General features: G+C 40.5%; 1 protein-coding gene across 1 annotated transcript in view; it reads left to right on the top strand.

Moving 5' to 3' along the window:
* wnt6b (wingless-type MMTV integration site family, member 6b) overlaps positions 1–19301 on the top strand; it is a 157321-nt gene that overhangs the window by 77115 nt on the left and 60905 nt on the right. The window contains exon 2 of the mRNA XM_061926285.1: positions 3707–3927. Coding sequence (XP_061782269.1) covers positions 3707–3927 — 221 coding nt within the window. The remainder of the gene's footprint in view (positions 1–3706; positions 3928–19301) is intronic.

Consider the following 19301-nt stretch of genomic DNA (forward strand, 5'->3'; position numbering starts at 1 on the left):
AGCAGGAATACAAATTCTGTATTCTTATAAAATACAATATCTGACACCAACACCAACACACTCTAAAAATATATATTTTATTGTCATTAAAAGCGTGTTGATGTCCATTTTGTGTTGAGCTGTTTAAAAAAGCATAATGTTTAAAAAACATTTCATTAAAGCAAAATGAAATTGTTCAGTCAAGGTAATACAAACTTGACAATTATCTGTCTAGGGTACACTTATTAATGATGAAGAATTCTATCTATGTGCGATTAATAGAGAATAATTTTGTGTTAACTACGAACGCAGAAGTTCTTCCTAATAATTGTAATTAGGGATGTCCGATAATGGCTTTTTGCCGAAATCCGATATTGTCCAACTCTATACCGATATCAACCGATACTGATGTATACAGTCGTGGAATTGACACATTATTATGCCTAATTTGGACAACCAGGTATGGTGAAGATAAGGTCCTTTTTTTTTAAAAATATTGATAAAATAAAATAAGATAAATAAATTAAAAACATTTTCTTGAATAAAAAAGAAAGTAAAACAATTTAAAAACAGTTACATAGAAACTAGTAATTAATGAAAATGAGTAAAATTAACTGTTAAAGGTTAGCACTATTAGTGGACCAGCAGCACGCACAATCATGTGTGCTTACGGACTGTATCCTTGCAGACTGTATTGAACCAGAATATTAATAACAGAAAGAAACAACCCTTTTGTGTGAATAAGTGTAAATGGGGGAGGGAGATTTTTTGGGTTGGTGCACTAATTGTAAGTGTATCTTGTGTTTTTTATGTTGATTTAATTAAAAAAACAAAAAAAAACAAAAAAAAAAAACATACTGATTATAAAAAAAACGATACCGATAATTTCCGATATTACATTTTAAAGCATTTATCGGCATCTCTAATTGCAATGGAAAGGGCATAGTTTTCTTTAGGCGTAAACCAGTTGCAGACATTTGTGCAAATGTTATTAATAACTGGGATTTATATAGCGCTTTTCTAAGTACCCAAAGTCGCTTTACATGTAGAACCCATCAATCATTCACACCTGGTGGTGGTAAGCTACTTTCATAGCCACAGCTGCCCTGGGGTAGACTGACGGAAGCGTGGCTGCAATTTGCGCCAACCACCACCTTTCATTCATCATTCAATTCACCGGTGTGAGTGGCACCGGGGGCAAAGGGTGAAGTGTCCCGCCCAAGGACACAACGGCAGCGATTTTTGGATGGTAAGAGGCGGGGAGCGAACCTGCAACCCTCAGGTTTCTGGCACGGTTGCTCTACCCACTATGCCATGCCGCCCCAAGGTTGAGGTTAAGGTTGAAAGTTGAACGCAAACTTTCGTTTATGTTCTGACACATTGCACATAGTTTACCCGCACTTTCGGTGAGAACATTGGGTAACTGTTGAGAGCGATCTATAGCGGGGATTTTTGTTGTTAAAGGAGTGAATTATGGAATCTGTCAATGTCAACATACAGGTAAAAGCCAGTAAATTAGAATATTTTGAAAAACTTGATTTATTTCAGTAATTGCATTCAAAAGGTGTAACTTGTACATTATATGTATTCATTGCACACAGACTGATGCATTCAAATGTTTATTTCATTTAATTTTGATGATTTGAAGTGGCAACAAATGAAAATCCAAAATTCCGTGTGTCACAAAATTAGAATATTGTGTAAGGGTTAAATTTTGAAGACACCTGGTGCCACAAACTAATCAGCTGATTAACTCAAAACACCTGCAAAGGGCTTTAAATGGTCTCTCAGTCCAGTTCTGAAGCCTACACAAACATGGGGAAGACTTCAGATTTGACAGCTGTCCAAAAGGCAACCATCGACACATTGCACAAGGAGGGAAAGACACAAAAGGTTATTGCTGAAGAGGCTGGCTGTTCTCAGAGCTCTGTGTCCAAACACATTAATGGAGAGGCAAAGGGAAGGAAAAACTGTGGTCAGAAAAAGTGTACAAGCGATAGGGATCACCGCGCCCTGGTCAAGATTGTGAAAACAAACCCATTCAAAAATGTGGGGGAGATTCAGAAGGAGTGGACAGCTGCTGGAGTCAGTGCTTCAAGATCCACCACCAAGAGACGCTTGAAAGACATGGGTTTCAACTGCCGCATACCTCGTGTCAAGCCACTGTTGACCAAGAAACAGCGCGAAAAGCGTCTCACCTGGGCTAAGGAAAAAAAGAGCTGGACTGCTGCTGATTGGTCCAAAGTCATGTTTTCTGACGAAAGCAAATTTTGCATTTCCTTTGGAAATCGAGGTCCCAGAGTCTGGAGGAAGACAGGAGAGGCACAGGATCCACGTTGCCTGAAGTCTAGTGTAAAGTTTCCACCATCAGTGATGGTTTGGGGTGCCATGTCATCTGCTGGTGTCGGTCCACTCTGTTTCCTGAGATCCAGGGTCAACGCAGCCGTCTACCAGCAAGTTTTAGAGCACTTCATGCTTCCTGCTGCTGACCTGCTCTATGGAGATGGAGATTTCAAGTTCCAACAGGACTTGGCGCCTGCACACAGCGCAAAATCTACCCGTGCCTGGTTTACGGACCATGGTATTTCTGTTCTAAATTGGCCCGCCAACTCCCCTGACCTTAGCCCCATAGAAAATCTGTGGGGTATTGTGAAGATGCAGAATGCCAGACCCAAAAACGCAGAAGAGTTGAAGGCCACTATCAGAGAAACCTGGGCTCTCATAACACCTGAGCAGTGCCAGAAACTCATCGACTCCATGCCACGCCGCATTAACGCAGTAATTGAGGCAAAAGGAGCTCCAACCAAGTATTGAGTATTGTACATGCTCATATTTTTCATTTTCATACTTTTCAGTTGGCCAACATTTCTAAAAATCCCTTTTTTGTATTAGCCTTAAGTAATATTCTAATTTTGTGACACACGGAATTTTGGATTTTCATTTGTTGCCACTTCAAATCATCAAAATTAAATGAAATAAACATTTGAATGCTACACCTTTTGAATGCAATTACTGAAATAAATCAAGTTTTTCAAAATATTCTAATTTACTGGCTTTTACCTGTAGACGTGGAAGACGTGGGCCGATGCTTAGAAGCATTTGATTGGTTTGAGTGCTGCTGAGATAAATTTGATTGGTGAAAATGTCAATGATCTGCAAAAATGTGTGGGAATATTGAGGACAGTGCACAAAGTTGCGAGGCCGCGAATGAATCGGAAAATGGTTGATTGGTAAATCGCAAATTCCTGAAGTGAATAATCGATTTCCTGAATTCAGCATCAGTTTTACTATATGATTGTCATTCAGTCATGTGGGCGGCATGGCGTAGTGGGTAGAGCAACCGTGCCAGAAACCTGTGGGTTGCAGGTTTGCTCCCCGCCTCTTACCATCCAAAAATCGCTGCCGTTGTGTCCTTGGGCAGGACATTTCACCCTTTGCCCCCGGTGCCACTCACACTGGTGAATTGAATGATGAATGATAGGTGGTGGTCGGAGGGGCCGTTGGCGCAAATTGCAGCCACGCTTCCGTCAGTCTACCCCAGGGCAGCTGTGGCTATGAAAGTAGCTTACCACCACCAGGTGTGAATAAATGATGGGTTCTACATGTAAAGCGACTTTGGGTACTTAGAAAAGCGCTATATAAATCTCAGGTATTATTATTATTATGTGACCCTTTGATTGTTTGCTTGTGCGTTGTCTCATTCCCGACATTGTCTTATCCTGTCTAGGGCGGCGGGCAGTCCACTGGTAATGGACCCGAACAGCATATGCAGGAAGGCGAAGCGTCTGGTTGGCAAGCAGGCCGAACTCTGTCAGACCCAGCCGGAAATAGTAAATGAGGTGGCCAAGGGCACAAGGTTGGGCATTAGAGAGTGCCAATACCAGTTCAGGTACCGCCGATGGAACTGCACGAGCCACAACAAATACTTTGGCAAAATACTGCAACAAGGTGAGTAACCAATGCTCTTTTTTTCTGCCTTTCACCCATAAAAGTTCCAATGAAATTTGTATTATGATCAAAACCTTGACATTTATGTGTGTATAGACAACATGGATGTATGGCACATTGGGCATGGAACATTTGGACAATTCTTTGTTACCAACACATTGGAGAGGACACTTTTCGGCTTGGTTCACAAGCCTCTGACTTTAACATAGACAATGCAATCTGTGTTGGCCAAGCAAACTTTTGTGTATTTTCGTTTTCATTTTTTTCCTAAAGGGAACCTATAGTGTAAAACCAACTTTTCTTACCTGATGGTGCCTGCTTTTGTGTATTTAAGATCCCCATAAGTCCATACAATTTGAATATACGCCGTGGAGTTATTGCGGAGATACTTACAAAACAATCTTGACTTCCTTCATACTTAAGTTAAAGTTAAAGTTAAAGTACCAATGATTGTCACACACACAATAGGTGTGGTGAAATTTGTCCTCTGCATTTGACACATCCCCTTGTTCACCCCCTGAGAGGTGAGCAGTGAGCAGCAGTGGCGGCCCCGCCTGGGAATCATTTTTGGTGTTTTAACCCCCAGTTTCAACCGTTGATGCTGAGTGCCAAGCAGGGAGGTAATGGGTCCAATTTTTATAGTCTTTGGTATGACTCGGCCGGGGTTTGAGCTCACGACCTACCGATCTCACGGCAGACACTAACCACAAGCCGTTTAGAATTAGCTCTGTCCTGTGACGTCTCCATATGGTAGAAATGCAAGTCCCCCATTGTAGTCAATAAGGTCCTTCTTTTTCTCTTACCTCTTGTTGTGGGGCAGATTAGCTCGTATGTGCACATGCATCTTCCGCTGTTGCCATTTCCAACCCAAATAAGCCTATAGTTCTAACTTATATCTGTCAGTAGACTCAATATGGAAGCGCTTAATACGACAACATGGCTGACGGAAAGAAGACGCAGTCGAAGTGCCACCATCCATCCATCCATCTTCTTCCGCTTATCCGAGGTCGGGTCGCGGGGGCAGCAGCCTAAGCAGGGAAGCCCAGACTTTCCTCTCCCCAGCCACTTCGTCCAGCTCTTCCCGGGGGATTCCGAGGCGTTCCCAGGCCAGCCGGGAGACATAGTCTTCCCAATGTGTCCTGGGTCTTCCCCGTGGTCTTCTACCGGTCGGACGTGCCCTAAACACCTCCTAGGGAGGCGTTTGGGTGGCATCCTGACCAGTTGCCCGAACCACCTCATCTGGCTCCTCTCGATGTGGAGGAGCAGCGGCTTTACTCTGAGCTCCTCCCGGATGGCAGAGCTTCTCACCCTATCTCTAAGAGAGGGTCCCGCCACCCGGCGGAGGAAACTAATTTCGGTTTGCTTGTACCCGTGATCTTGTCCTTTCGGTCATAACCCAAAGCTCATGACCATAGGTGAGGATGGGAACGTAGATTGATCGGTAAATTGAGAGCTTTGCCTTCCGGCTCAGTTCCTTCTTCACCACAACGGATCGATACAGCGTCCGCATTACCGAAGACGCCCTCACTCATGAACAAGACTCCGAGGTACTTGAACTCCTCTACTTGGGGCAGGGTCTCCTCCCCAACCCGAAGATAGCACTCCACCCTTTTCCGGGCGAGAACCATGGACTCGGACTTGGAGGTGCTGATTCTCATCCAAGTCGCTTCATACTCGGCTGCGAACCGATCCAGTGAGAGCTGAAGATCCTGGCCAGATGAAGCCATCAGGACCACATCATCTGCAAAAAGCAGAGACCTAATCCTGCAACCACCAAACCGGATTCCCTCAACGCCTTGACTGCGCCTAGAAATTCTGTCCATAAAAGTTATGAACAGAATCGGTGACAAAGGGCAGCCTTTGTAGTCGAAGTGGAGGCACGTAAATAAGACCGCCCACAAAACAACGCATCCTTAAGAGATGGTAAGAAAGCGGCTTGAGGACGGTCTGTAAAACTTAATCTATGCAAAATATTGACCAAACAACCATTACTACATGTTATATAAACCATAAAGAAGTGTTTTAAATGTAAAAATATAATATTATTATAATGTTCTCATCTCAGTGTGTGAACTGGAGACTAAACGTCACGCTAAACTCTATCCATAATGAACACATGTGCCATCGCTGTACAGTCGGGAACTTTACTGGGTTCATTCACCATGGCACAGAGTGAAAACTGTCAAAAAAGACAGAAAAAATAAAGAATAAAGTACCTGTTGGCTTTTTATCATGACAATGCATAACTTTAATGCAGTCTGAATTAGCATAACCTGTGATTAGCATAGCGTTTTTTAACATCGTTTTTAAACATAAATTATAAAGTATTTGCATGAAATAATGAATGACATCTGTACACAAACAACTGATCAATGCACCACCACTACTTACAACATTGATTTGTCAGTCTTGTGTTAAGGATGCGAACAGATTGCTGCTGCTGCTTAAAACCTGATGGCTTTCCTCTTTGTCCTTGTTTTGACAAAAACAGGAAGTGATGAGGTGGCGACTTGTCCAGGGTGTACCTCGCCTTCCGCCCGATTGTAGCTGAGATAGGCTCCAGCGCCCCCGCGACCCCAAAGGGAATAAGCGGTAGAAAATGGATGGATGGATGGAGGAAGTGATGTAGCTGTGCATTCAACTAAATTGTCCCACCAGAAACAAACTAAAATGGCATTGCCTTACAAAATAAGATAGTTAACATTTAAGAAATATTTTTATAGACATCACAGTTATGATATTAAAGGCCTACTGAAACCCACTACTACCGACCACGCAGTCTGATAGTTAATATATCAATGATGAAATCTTAACATTACAACACATGCCAATATGGCCGGGTTAGCCGTATTGGCATTAGCACGTATAAAGTGCAATTTTAAATTTCGCGCAAAATATCCTGCTGAAAACGTCTCGGTATGATGACGCCTGTGCGTGACGTCACGGATCGTAGAGGACATTTTGGGACAGCATGGTGGCCAGCTATTAAGTCGTCTGTTTTCATCGCAAAATTCCACGGGATTCTGGACATCTGTGTAGGTCAGGGGTCGGCAACCCGCGGCTCTAGAGCCGCATGCGGCTCTTTAGCGCCGCCCTAGTGGCTCTCTGGAGCTTTTTAAAAAATGTATGAAAAATGGAAAAATAAAAAATCTATTTTTTGTTTTAATATGGTTTCTGTACGAGGACAAACATGACACAAGCCTCCCTAATTGTTATAAAGCACACTGTTTATATTAAACATGCTTCACTGATTCGAGTATTTGGCGAGTGCCGATTTGTCCTACTAATTTTGGCGGTCTTTGAACTCACAGTAGTTTGTTTACATGTATAACTTTCTCCGACTTTCTAGGACGTGTTTTATTCCACTTCTTTTTCTGTCTCATTTTGTCCACAAAACTTTTAACGTTGTGCATGAAAAGTGAGTTTTGTTGATGTTATTGACTTGTGTGGAGTGCTAATCAGACATATTTGGTCACTGCATGACTGCAAGCTAATCGATGCTAACATGCTATTTAGGCTAGCTATATGTACATATTGCATCATTATGCCTAATTTGTAGCTATATTCGAGGTCATTTAGTTTCCTTTTAGTCCTCTTAATTCAATTTATATCTCATGACACACTATCTGTATGTAATATGGCTTTTAATTTTTTGCGGCTCCAGACAGATTTGTTTTTGTATTTTTGGTCCAATATGGCTCTTTCAACATTTTGGGTTGCCGACCCCTGGTGTAGGTGAATCTTTTGCAATTTGTTCAACGAACAATGGAGACAGCAAAGAAGAAAGCTGTAGGTGGGAAGCGATGTATTGCGGCAGGTGTTGTGCTGGATAACGCACCCCCGCCGTAGAATGCACCCCCTGACTGTTGTGCCGGATAATCAGCCGGTGTTTTATTGTTTACATTCCTGAAAGATGACAGTCAAGCTTTACCATTGGCCTGTGGAGAACTGGGACAACAGAGACTCTTATACCAGGAGGACTTTGAGTTGGATACGCAGACGCGGTACCGTGAGTACGCATGCAGCTGCGGCTTCCAAACATTTGATCGCTTGCCCGTACGTGCGTGCCGCTATGTGCATGTCACGTACGTAACTTTGGAGACTTTGAGGAAATATATGTGCTGTATGAACTTTGGGGAGGTGAACGGTACTTTGGGCTGTGGGATTGAGTGTGTTGTGCAGGTGTTTGAGTTGTATTGGCGGGTTATATGGACGGGAGGGGGGAGGTGTTTGTTATGCGGGATTAATTTGTGGCATATTAAATATAAGCCTGGTTGTGTTGTGGCTAATAGAGTATATATATATGTCTTGTGTTTATTTACTGTTTTAGTCATTCCCAGCTGAATATCAGGTCCCACCCGCCTCTCACAGCATCTTCCCTATCTGAATCACTCCCACTGCCCTCTAGTCCTTCACTCTCACTTTCCTCATCCACGAATCTTTCGTCCTCGCTCAAATTAATGGGGAAATCGTCGCTTTCTTGGTCCGAATCGCTCTCGCTGCTGGTGGCCATGATTGTAAACAATGTGCGGATGTGAGGAGCTCCACAACCTGTGACGTCACGCGCATATTGTCTGCTACTCCCGGTACTGGCAAGGCTTTTTTATCAGCGACCAAAAGTTGCAAACTTTATTGTCGATGTTCTCTACTAAATCCTTTCAGCAAAAATATGGCAATATCGCGAAATGATCAAGTATGACACATAGAATGGACCTACTATCCCCGTTTAAATAAGAAAACCGCATTTCAGTAGGCCTTTAAGAGTAAGATGTTAAAGATTTTTTTTGTACATTGGTTAAAATTTTACATAGGTTTTGTTTTACAGACTATCTTCAAGCCTTTCTGACTGTCTCTTCAGAATGCGTCGTTTTGTGGGCGACCTTATTTACGTGCTGAAGCTCTCCTCCAGGTTAAGTACCTCTTCGACTGTGTCAGACATGTTGTAGTTTTTAGCGCCTCCATATCGAATCTACTGACAGATATAAGTTAGAACTATACGCTACTTTGTATCAGAAATTGCATCGTGGGAATGTCATAGAATAAAAGAGTTATGGTTGAAAACAACAAAAGAAGCAATCACATTCCTAAATATAAACATCCCAATGACACTGCAAACTTGTATTCTCGGTGATCTGCATCAATTTAGTAACGTGTCATCAAAGACTAAAAATGCATTTCTTTCAATATGCATTACTTAAAAGCATTATCAAACATTATTGAACAGGAAATGATTAATCTTAAGAGATGGTTTGATGTCAATAAATTATCATTAAATGTAAAAAAAACAAAGTTCCTGATTTTTTGTAAGAGAAAAAGTGAGGAAACGATCAAACTGTCTATATATGGAATTGATATTGAAAGGGTTTCTGAACTTAGATTTTTAAGAGTGATACTGGATGACGGTCTGACATGGAAATCTCATATTGCACATGTACGGAAAAAGAAGTCTAAGAGGATTTTTATATTAAATAAGGTAAAATATGTGTTAAATTATAGGGCAATTTGTATATTGTATTGTGCACTTACAGTATATGGCCATATATCAGCTACTGTGTGGAAGTGTGGAGGAACAGATATAAGTTTTACGTGGGGAGACTGGTTCACAGACAGTCACCACACGATCCTCGACAGAATCGGGTCAGGATCCAGTGGCGTGGAGTCCGAGACGACTGGGGACCCTTTTCTGCTGCAGCCTTCTTCCGCAATCGCAGCCGTTGTGGTAGTTCTTAAAAACTATCGTCTTCCGCCTGCTCCACCGTTGAGGTCTTCACCCTATCCCTGGCTAGGGGACAGTCAGGTACTAGGCCTTTGCCAAGAGCCACCTGGGGTAACAGTAGTAAAGGGGTTAACCTCCTAGTGCCCCCAAGACCCAATAGAGGAGCCTCCACTGCCGGATGCACTTTAACGTCATGCCCAGGACTAGTTTTATAACTATCTCCGTTATGCCTGCATGGTTTGTTTTTAAATTATTGGGACTTTTGGGGATCCAAAAAAAAAAGGGGTACAAACATGTAAGAAAAGTTCCCTTTAAAGGGGAACATTATCACCAGACCTATCTATGTAAGCGTCAATATATACCTTGATGTTGCAGAAAAAAGACCATTTATTTTTGTAACCGATTTCCGAACTCTAAATGGGTGAATTTTGGCGAATTAAACGCCTTTCTAATATTCGCTCTCAGAGCGATGACGTCACAACGTGGCGTCACATCGGGAAGCAATCCGCCATCTTCTCAAACACCGAGTCAAATCAGCTCTGTTATTTTCCGTTTTTTCGACTGTTTTCCGTACCTTGGAGACATCATGCCTCGTCTGTGTGTTGTCGGAAGGTGTAACAACACGAACAGGGAAGGATTCAAGTTGCACCAGTGGCCCAAAGATGCGAAAGTGGCAAGAAGTTGGACGTTTGTTCCGCACACTTTACCGACGAAAGCTATGCTACGACAGAGATGGCAAGAATGTGTGGATATCCTGCGACACTCAAAGCAGATGCATTTCCAACGATAAAGTCAAAGAAATCTGCCGCCAGACCCCCATTGAATCTGCCGGAGTGTGTGAGCAATTCAGGGACAAAGGACCCCGGTAGCACGGCAAGCAATGGCGGCAGTTTGTTCCCGCAGACGAGCGAGCTAAACCCCCTGGATGTTTTGACTCACACCGTCCCAAGATGATCAAGACAAGAATATCGACCCTAGCTTCCCTGGCCTGCTGACATCAACTCCAAAACTGGACAGATCAGCTTTCAGGAAAAGAGCGCGGATGAGGGTATGTCTACAGAATATATTAATTGATGAAAATTGGGCTGTCTGCACTCTCAAAGTGCATGTTGTTGCCAAATGTATTTCATATGCTGTAAACCTAGTTCATAGTTGTTAGTTTCCTTTAATGCCAAACAAACACATACCAATCGTTGGTTAGAAGGTGATCGCCGAATTCGTCCTCGCTTTCTCCCGTGTCGCTGGCTGTCGTGTCGTTTTTGTCGGTTTCGTTTGCATACGGTTCAAACCGATATGGCTCAATAGCTTCAGTTTCTTCTTCAATTTCGTTTTCGCTACCTGCCTCCACACTACAACCATCCGTTTCAATACATGCGTAATCTGTTGAATCGCTTAAGCCGCTGAAATCCGAGTCTGAATCCGAGCTAATGTCGCTATAGCTTGCTGTTCTTTCCGCCATGTTTGTTTGTGTTGGCTTCACTATGTGACGTCACAGGAAAATGGACGGGTGTTTATAACGATGGTTTAAATCAGGCACTTTGAAGCTTTTTTTAGGGATATTGGGTAAAATTTTGAAAAAAAACTTCGAAAAATATAATAAGCCACTGGGAACTGATTTTTAATGGTTTTAACCATTCTGAAATTGTGATAATGTTCCCCTTTAAGCACTGAAGAAATCACACATAACCTACGAAATAATGTCACCCTATTTTCTACTCTTAGCTGATTGAGGGTTTTAAACCTTTGACCTCACTAATACGCAACTTAAGGTAAGGTCCCGGTCTAATTATGGTCCAGAAGACAAGGGCAGCTGTTGTGGTACCGACTAGACATATTCACACTCGACTGCTTCTACTCTTCATCAGATTCGGTATGCTTGAAACGATCGGCAAACATCTACTCTGAGCATCTTCCTGCAGCTCTTTGAAGTCTGCAATATGGCTGACGGGTCACGGCGGGGTCTCCAACAATTACGTTGTTGGTTTTCCTCTCCTATGATTACGCTCATGGAGAGATCATTGAGTGGCACTACACAGCCTTTAACTGCACGGTAAACCAACAGAAACAAGTTAACACCTGCATAAATAGTGTGTACTGAGTGTGTAATTAAAGCCATCTGGGTCTCCTGAATGCGCTAATGTACTTTTTTTTATTTATGAAGAAATACAAAATAAAAAAACCCAGCTCATTAGGGTTTTGAATCTTTGAAGTAAAAGATAATAGACAGGAAGAGAGGGCAAGAATCTACCGGCAGAAGACAGGCGAGTAATTAATCGTACATTCCTGGCTGTCTATAAGCCAGGCCAAATGGCTCCTTTGTTTTGCAACACTCTGTGACCTGAATCCACTCGTAATGCCTGCTCATATGCATTCTAGCGAGTTTTCCTCCATACAAAATGCTGCACGACAATAGAAAAGGGTTAAAGAAAAGTCATATTCATACTGTAAACTACCTGCCAATATGCACATGCCTGTCATTATTTGCATTTGAGAATAAGATACATTTCTCGTAAGGACGGGGGTAAACGGGAAACCTTACTGCCTACACTGCAAAAAGTCAGTGTTCAAAAACAAGAATAAAAAATACAAAAATTTGCGGTATTTTATTTGAACTAAGCAAAACTATCTGCCAATAGAACAAGACTTTCCTAAACAAGTAACATTAGCTAACCTCAATGACCCCAAAAATACCTTAAAATAAGGATATGCTCACTAATAACAACTGTACTACTATATGAGTACGTATTTTCTATTGTTTCATTGAAAATAAAACAGCAAAGTCCATTTGGCTGTCATCTGTTTTAATTATGAGACACAAATGTGTCAAAGTCATGATTTTTTTTTTCATGCTTGAAATAAGAAATTATTACTTTAAAAAAGTAGTTTTAAAATTGTGAGTGTTGATGACACAGCTTTGCAACACTTGATATTCTAGTTTCAAGCATGTTTTACTCCAGTGGTTCTCAAATGGGGGTACGCGTACCCCTGGAGGTACTTGAAGGTATGCCAAGGGGTACGTGAGATTTTTTTAAAATGTCTGTCAAAAAGAACTGTGAAAAGAAATGCAACAATGCAATATTCAGTGTTGACGGCTAGATTTTTTGTGAATAAATATTGATGTTAAAGATTTCTTTTTTTGTGAAGTAATGTTTAGAATTAAGTTCATGAATCCAGATGGATCTCTATTACAATCCCCAAAGAGGGCACTTTAAGTTGATGATTACTTCTATGTGTAGAAATCTTTATTTATAATTGAATCACTTGTTTATTTTTCAACAAGTTTTTAGTTATTTTTATATATTTTTTTCCAAATAGTTCAAGAAAGACCACAACAAATTAGCAATATTTTGCACTGTTATATAATTTAATAAATCAGAAACTGATGACATAGTGCTGTATTTTACTTCTTTATCTCTTTTTTTCAACCAAAAATGCTTTGCTCTGATTAGGGGGTACTTGAATTAAAAAAAATGTTCACAGGCGGTACATCATTGAAAAAAGGTTGAGAACCACTGTTTTACTTAATATAGGTCATAAAATCTCAGCAACAAGTTGTAATATCTTACTGAGATATTTTAGGACCAAAACCCTTAAAACAAGTAAAATACTCTAACATAAAATCTGCTTAGTGAGAAGAATTATCTTATCAGACAGAACATAAGCAAATATCACCCTTATTTGAGATATTTAATCTTACTTTGATTTTATTTTTTGCAGTGTACTTGATTTGCAGTCGTACTGTTACTAGCATGCTTTTATTTTGAAGGCTACAGGATGTGTTTTCCGAGTGTTGTCGAGTAGTGATGCAACAATGATATGTTTTCACGTATGATTATAGTCTGAGGAATAATTAAGTTAAAGTTAAAGTACCAATGATTGTCACACACACACTAGGTGTGGCAAAATTATTCTCTGCATTTGACCCATCCCCTTGATCAACCCCTAGGAGGTGAGGGGAGCAGTGAGCAGCAGTAGTAGCCGCGCCCAGGAATCATTTTTGGTGATTTAACCCCCAATTCCAACCCTTGATGCTGAGTCCCATCATAGTTTCACGATTATTATGCATTAATTGCAATGAGGTGGCGACTTGTTCCCCCTTCCACATGAATGCAGCTGTGATAGGCTCCAGCCACACCCGCGACCCCAAGAGAGATAAGCGGTAGAATATGGACGGCTGGATGGATGATTTCACAACTCTACTACTCATACATGCCAACCTTGAGACCTCCGATTTCAGGAAATGGGGGGGGAGTCGAGAGGCGTGGTCGGGGGGCGTGGCCGGGGGCGTGGTTAAAAGGGGAGGAGTATATTTACAGCTAGAATTCACCAAGTCAAGTATTTTATATATATATATATATATATATATATATATATATATATATATAAATAAAAAAAATACTTGAATTTCAGTGTTCATTTATTTCCACATATACACACACATAACACTCATCTACTCATTGTTGAGTTAAGGGTTGAATTGTCCATCCTTGTTCTATTCTCTGTCACTATTTTTCTAACCATGCTGAACACCCTCTCTGATGATGCATTCTGCTTTGTCTCCAGTTGTGCACTGCACTCTCTAAAAGCTGTAGATGTTATTGTCACATGTGCATGTACAGTAGAGGGCAGTATTGTCCTGTTTAAGAGTGTCACAACATTGCTGTTTACGGCAGACGAACTGCTTTACGGTAGACGAAAACGTGACTGCGTTGTTGTGTGTTGTTGCCGCGCTGGGAGGACGTTAATGAAACTGCCTAACAATAAACCCACATAAGAAACCAAGAACTCGCCCTCGATCATTCTACAGTTATAACGTGATTGGGCAGGCACACTGTTTATATTGTGCGAAAGCGGACGTGAAAACATGCTGTCGACACGTCACTCAGGTCCGCCTGAATTTCGGGAGAAAATTTGTCCCGGGAGGTTTTCGGGAGAGGCGCTGAATTTCGGGAGTGTCCCGGAAAATCCGGGAGGGTTGGCAAGTATGACTACTGAACATGAATTTACCATGAATTGATTAACGTGGACCCCGACTTACACAAGTTGAACAACTTATTGGGGTGTTACCATTTAGTGGTCAATTGTACGGAATATGTACTGTACTGTGCAATCTACTAATAAAAGTTTCAATCAATCAATCAAACAATACACAACATCACATGAACATTCGGCACTTCTTTTTTTCAACGCGCGATTGACACGTATGCGCCTTGACTACTTTTTGACGCTCAGCTCATTCCGTAAGTTACTGTTGAGCCGCAAGCTGAAAAATACCGAGCAGAAATGCACAAAAAAAAAAGGGGCTATTGTGGAAATGTCATGTTCAAAGCCATGGCAAATCGTTCTCCCGACAAGACAAGACTAATACATAAATAGTAAATAAATGACTATATACAGTATATAAATTTGTACAAAATATTATTTAAACTTGTTTTCATTAAATATTTTCTTACATTTTTTAATGTAGGTGTGGCGGCATTTATTTTGCCGTGGTGGTGCGCCACGATCAGTTACATGTCAGGGAAACCCTGTCTGGTGTAGGCGGTCTGTACAAACCACTGTGATGACCAAACATCGTAAAGTTACAAGAGGACGATCTACGTAGTGTTGCCCCGATACCAATATTTTGGTACCGGTACCAAAATTATTTCGATACTTTTCGGTACTTTTCCTAAAAAAGGGCACCACAAACAATTGCATTATTGGCTTTATTTTAACAAAAAAATACGGTACATTAAACATATGTTCTATTGCAAGTTTGTCCTTCAATAAAATAGTGAACATACAACTTGTCTTTTAGTAGTAAATAAACAAACGAAGGCTCTTAATTTAGCTGCTGACGTATGCAGTAACAAATTGTGTCATTTTCCATTCTATTATTTTGTCAAAATTATTAAATGAATTATTAATCTACTCATCCATTTACTGTTAATATCTGCTTACTTTCTCTTTTGACATGTTCTATCTACACTTCCGTTAAAATTTAATAATCACTTATTCTTCTCTTGTTTGATACTTTACATTAGTTTTGGATGATACTACACATTTGGGTATCAATCCGATACCAAGTCGTTACAGGATCTTACATTAATCATATTCCAAGTCCTCATGTGTCCAAGGTCATATTTCCTGAGTTTATAAACATAATATACATTTTAAAAAAGGACCGGTACTTTTCAGAAGCGGTATAGTACCGAATATGATTAATTAGTATCGCCGTTACAACCCTGATGTGCAGTCAGTCATATCACCTTCTCTTTGTCATTTAAAAAAATACGTAATATATTATCTCGGTGTCTTCTATGGTAGGTACGGCCACAAACCCTTTTGCCTGATAGCTCCGGAAGCGGTGCGGCTCAGGCAGTACCACAATTTTTTTGTTGTTGAAAGTGCTGACGTTAGCACTTATGTCAGAATTCTGGACCTGAAAATGACATCTAGAGGTAAAATCCCCCAAAATAGACACAGAAGTGTTTTTACGCTTGTTTTCTAACAAGTTTCAGCACATTTTGGAACGCCCACTTTTAGTTCCAAAATGTGGTTGGGAATGTGCATCAGCCTAAGGCAGGGCGATATTGCAAAAAAAAATAAAAAATATTACAATTCATTTTTTCATAGTATTCAATCTTTTTTTTTAATTAAAAGGTGGATTGTCTTGTGCAGGATTATAGCGAGCGCCGTTGCATCCCTACTATTTACTACTGCAGTATCTTGCAAAGATTGAGGTAATACATGCTAATAGCTGACAACTGTCACTTTGTTCATTTCTATAATTTGTATTTACTCGAGGTGCAACAGTACAGATAACCCACGCTACGTTACGTACATGGTTTTAAGGCCACTTATTTGCTCCTTTTTCGTTACATTTTGTGGGGGTAAAGATAACAACTTTTTTTCTTCTCAAAGTTCTTTGTTTTTTTTTTGCTTGTCATCACAAACATTCTGCAGTAAACAAAGTGCTGAATACTATAAGACTTGTATTTCAAGTGAACATTTACTAAACAACACTTTCAAATGCTAAATTAGTATTTGTATTCTTTAATTACTTGTATACATGAGGGATTCTCACCACTGCTTTGGCAAATGGCAAGCGATGACCCAGATTATGGAGTTTTAAAAAAACAACTCAAATACGTTATATATTTAATAAAAGTACATTAAAGTGCAGTTTGCATTTGAGGTTCTGTAAAATAATGTGTACCCGACACATTAAACAAGTTCAATGATTATTTCAGGAACAAAATGTTTTTAATCCACAAACTAAAAAATGATTTGGACAAAAGGAATCTGAATAGTGTTTTAGTACATTGTGGAAGTTGCTTCCTAGCAGTTCCACTGTAGATACGGCACAAGAGCCAAGCATGCAGTTTTTTAACAAAGGTTTTAATGTACATAGGTTTTCTCAAAAGTCTTTCTCCCCCAGAACGTGACTTTTCCGTCACGTCCGTATCCTCTCTCCCCTCCTGCTCCCGGCCGCTTCCTGTTAAAGACAACAGATGATTGGATTAACACGTACCACCTGTGAAATCTAATCACCTGCCAGCTGTGTCTCGCCGTCAGCACTGCCACGCCCCCGTCTGATGGTGCTCTGTCCTCAGCACCACGGACAGAGGCGGTGACCTTTGCTCCTGCAGGCAGCGCTGGCCACATCTTCCTCCACATACATTTTACATCAGAGGAGTTGAACCTTTCCAAACACATAAATAAAAAAAGTCTGATTAAAAATCTAAAAATATATATTTTCTGATTAAATTAGTGGGTGTGTTTATTCTCTCAGTCGGGACCAATACAATAGTTCAGTCACAAAGACATTCTTTTTGCGTGCCTGCAAGTCTGCATTCAGGGCATGATTTGTGGTGATCTGTCTACAGTATAGCCTGTCCAAATGCTACATTTCATTTTCATTGTTGTTTTACAACAAGTCAATAAAGCGTTTTATCATTTACTAAATGTAATATGTCCATTGTGACAGACAGAAATACATGTATTGCATGCTATTGAGTATATCTTAAACATAATTATCTAATATTGTAACAAATATAATAATATTATTAATTTCAAACTTTTTAAAATTAAAACAAATGAAATATCTACTTGAGTTATAGCAAAGCAAGTTAAAAAAAACTGGCAGCTCAGTTGCCAGGATTTTACAGTAAAAAAAAATATATAGTACTGTTCTACCATTTACAGTATTATGCTGTAAAAACCATTGTAATTTTTACGGTGAAGTTTTTTTTTTTACAGTGTATGTAATACAAATATAATAATCAAAGGGTTAGCAATTCATTTTATAATATCATGAGGTGAATTCTTATACATGTATATTCATAAATTATATACGGTTACAACTGGCCGTCTTAGGGCAGCCATAACTGCGATGTGGCCGTCAGTTTAACCGTGTTCGACACCCCTGGAATAAATCATCAACTTACCTGCAAGCTGCCTGCAGTCCTCTGTATCTTTGGAATCGCAAACACCACAGCGCGCCAAACTGCAACAGTTGCAACATTTTCAAATGATGGGAATACGAGGAAAGTATGCACTTGTCCTGTCAAATTGACGTGTGCAAAATGGGACAGACCAAGCATGAGGAGTGTAATTTGCAGCAATTATTAAAATGATTTTGACCTTGAAGAAAAATAATTTTGGTCGTAGTTTGGATGGAAAAGATGATAAAGACTCAAGCCAAATGTGAAGAGCAAGACAAGGTGCCAGTATTCTATTTTGTGTCCTCTTCTACTGATGCTTTAGGAAATGCTGAAAGAGCATGAGGAAACAGGCTATGGGGACTACGGAAGATGAGATGGAAGAGTCTGAAAGTCTGGAAAAGGCGATGCTTTTATATATCTTTTTTCCTCCTAATGTTAACCTTACCAGTTTTTTTTTTTAGTAATTGTGGACCAGAGTGACAGAAAACATGCAATTAAGTGATGAAAATAATCTTTTTAAATGCCTCTATGCGCACTGTCTACGCAGGGAAATGAGCTACAGTTCTGTAGATGACCTCACACCAAGAGTGGGAAGTATATCGGGTCTGGCAATGGAAACGGGGCATTCCAAGTACACTTAGTTGTCTACCCATGACTCAAAAACAAATTTATTTTATGGGATGTAATTGCCAGATTCATTTTCAGGAGCGCTCCAGCAGCCTCGCCACCCCGGGAGGGACAAGCGGTAGTAAAATGGATGGATGGATGGATTTTCAGGAGCAAAAAATACATGAAGGTAACTTGCTAGTGACATTTTGGTCATCTTGATGCCATGGGTCCTTAAGAAAACAGGAAAAACAATATGAGAACAGGAGGGAGTAAGGGAGTTTTTTGGGAAATATGTGCACGAGAGTGACCAGGGGCCTCATGCATTAAGCGTGCAAAAGCACAAAAACCTGGCGTGCGCCCTTTTTTATGGCAAAGTTTAAATGTGCCAAGAGTGAAGTGACCGTGGAATTGTGCAACGTGTCTCTCGCCAACTGCATGGTTCATGTACACATATTTCTAAATGTTGTGCAAATTTGGTGGGCACACAAAGGGGATGCGGGGTAACTGTTTAACCCTTGTGTAATGTTCATATTGTTGTTACTCAGCCAGCGTTTGTGGGTCTAATGGACCCGTTGCATTTTGTGGCTTTTATGTTAAAATACTGAACAGATGTTTATTGG

Source organism: Nerophis lumbriciformis, linkage group LG31 (assembly GCF_033978685.3).
Source record: "Nerophis lumbriciformis linkage group LG31, RoL_Nlum_v2.1, whole genome shotgun sequence".
Lineage (NCBI taxonomy): Eukaryota > Metazoa > Chordata > Actinopteri > Syngnathiformes > Syngnathidae > Nerophis > Nerophis lumbriciformis.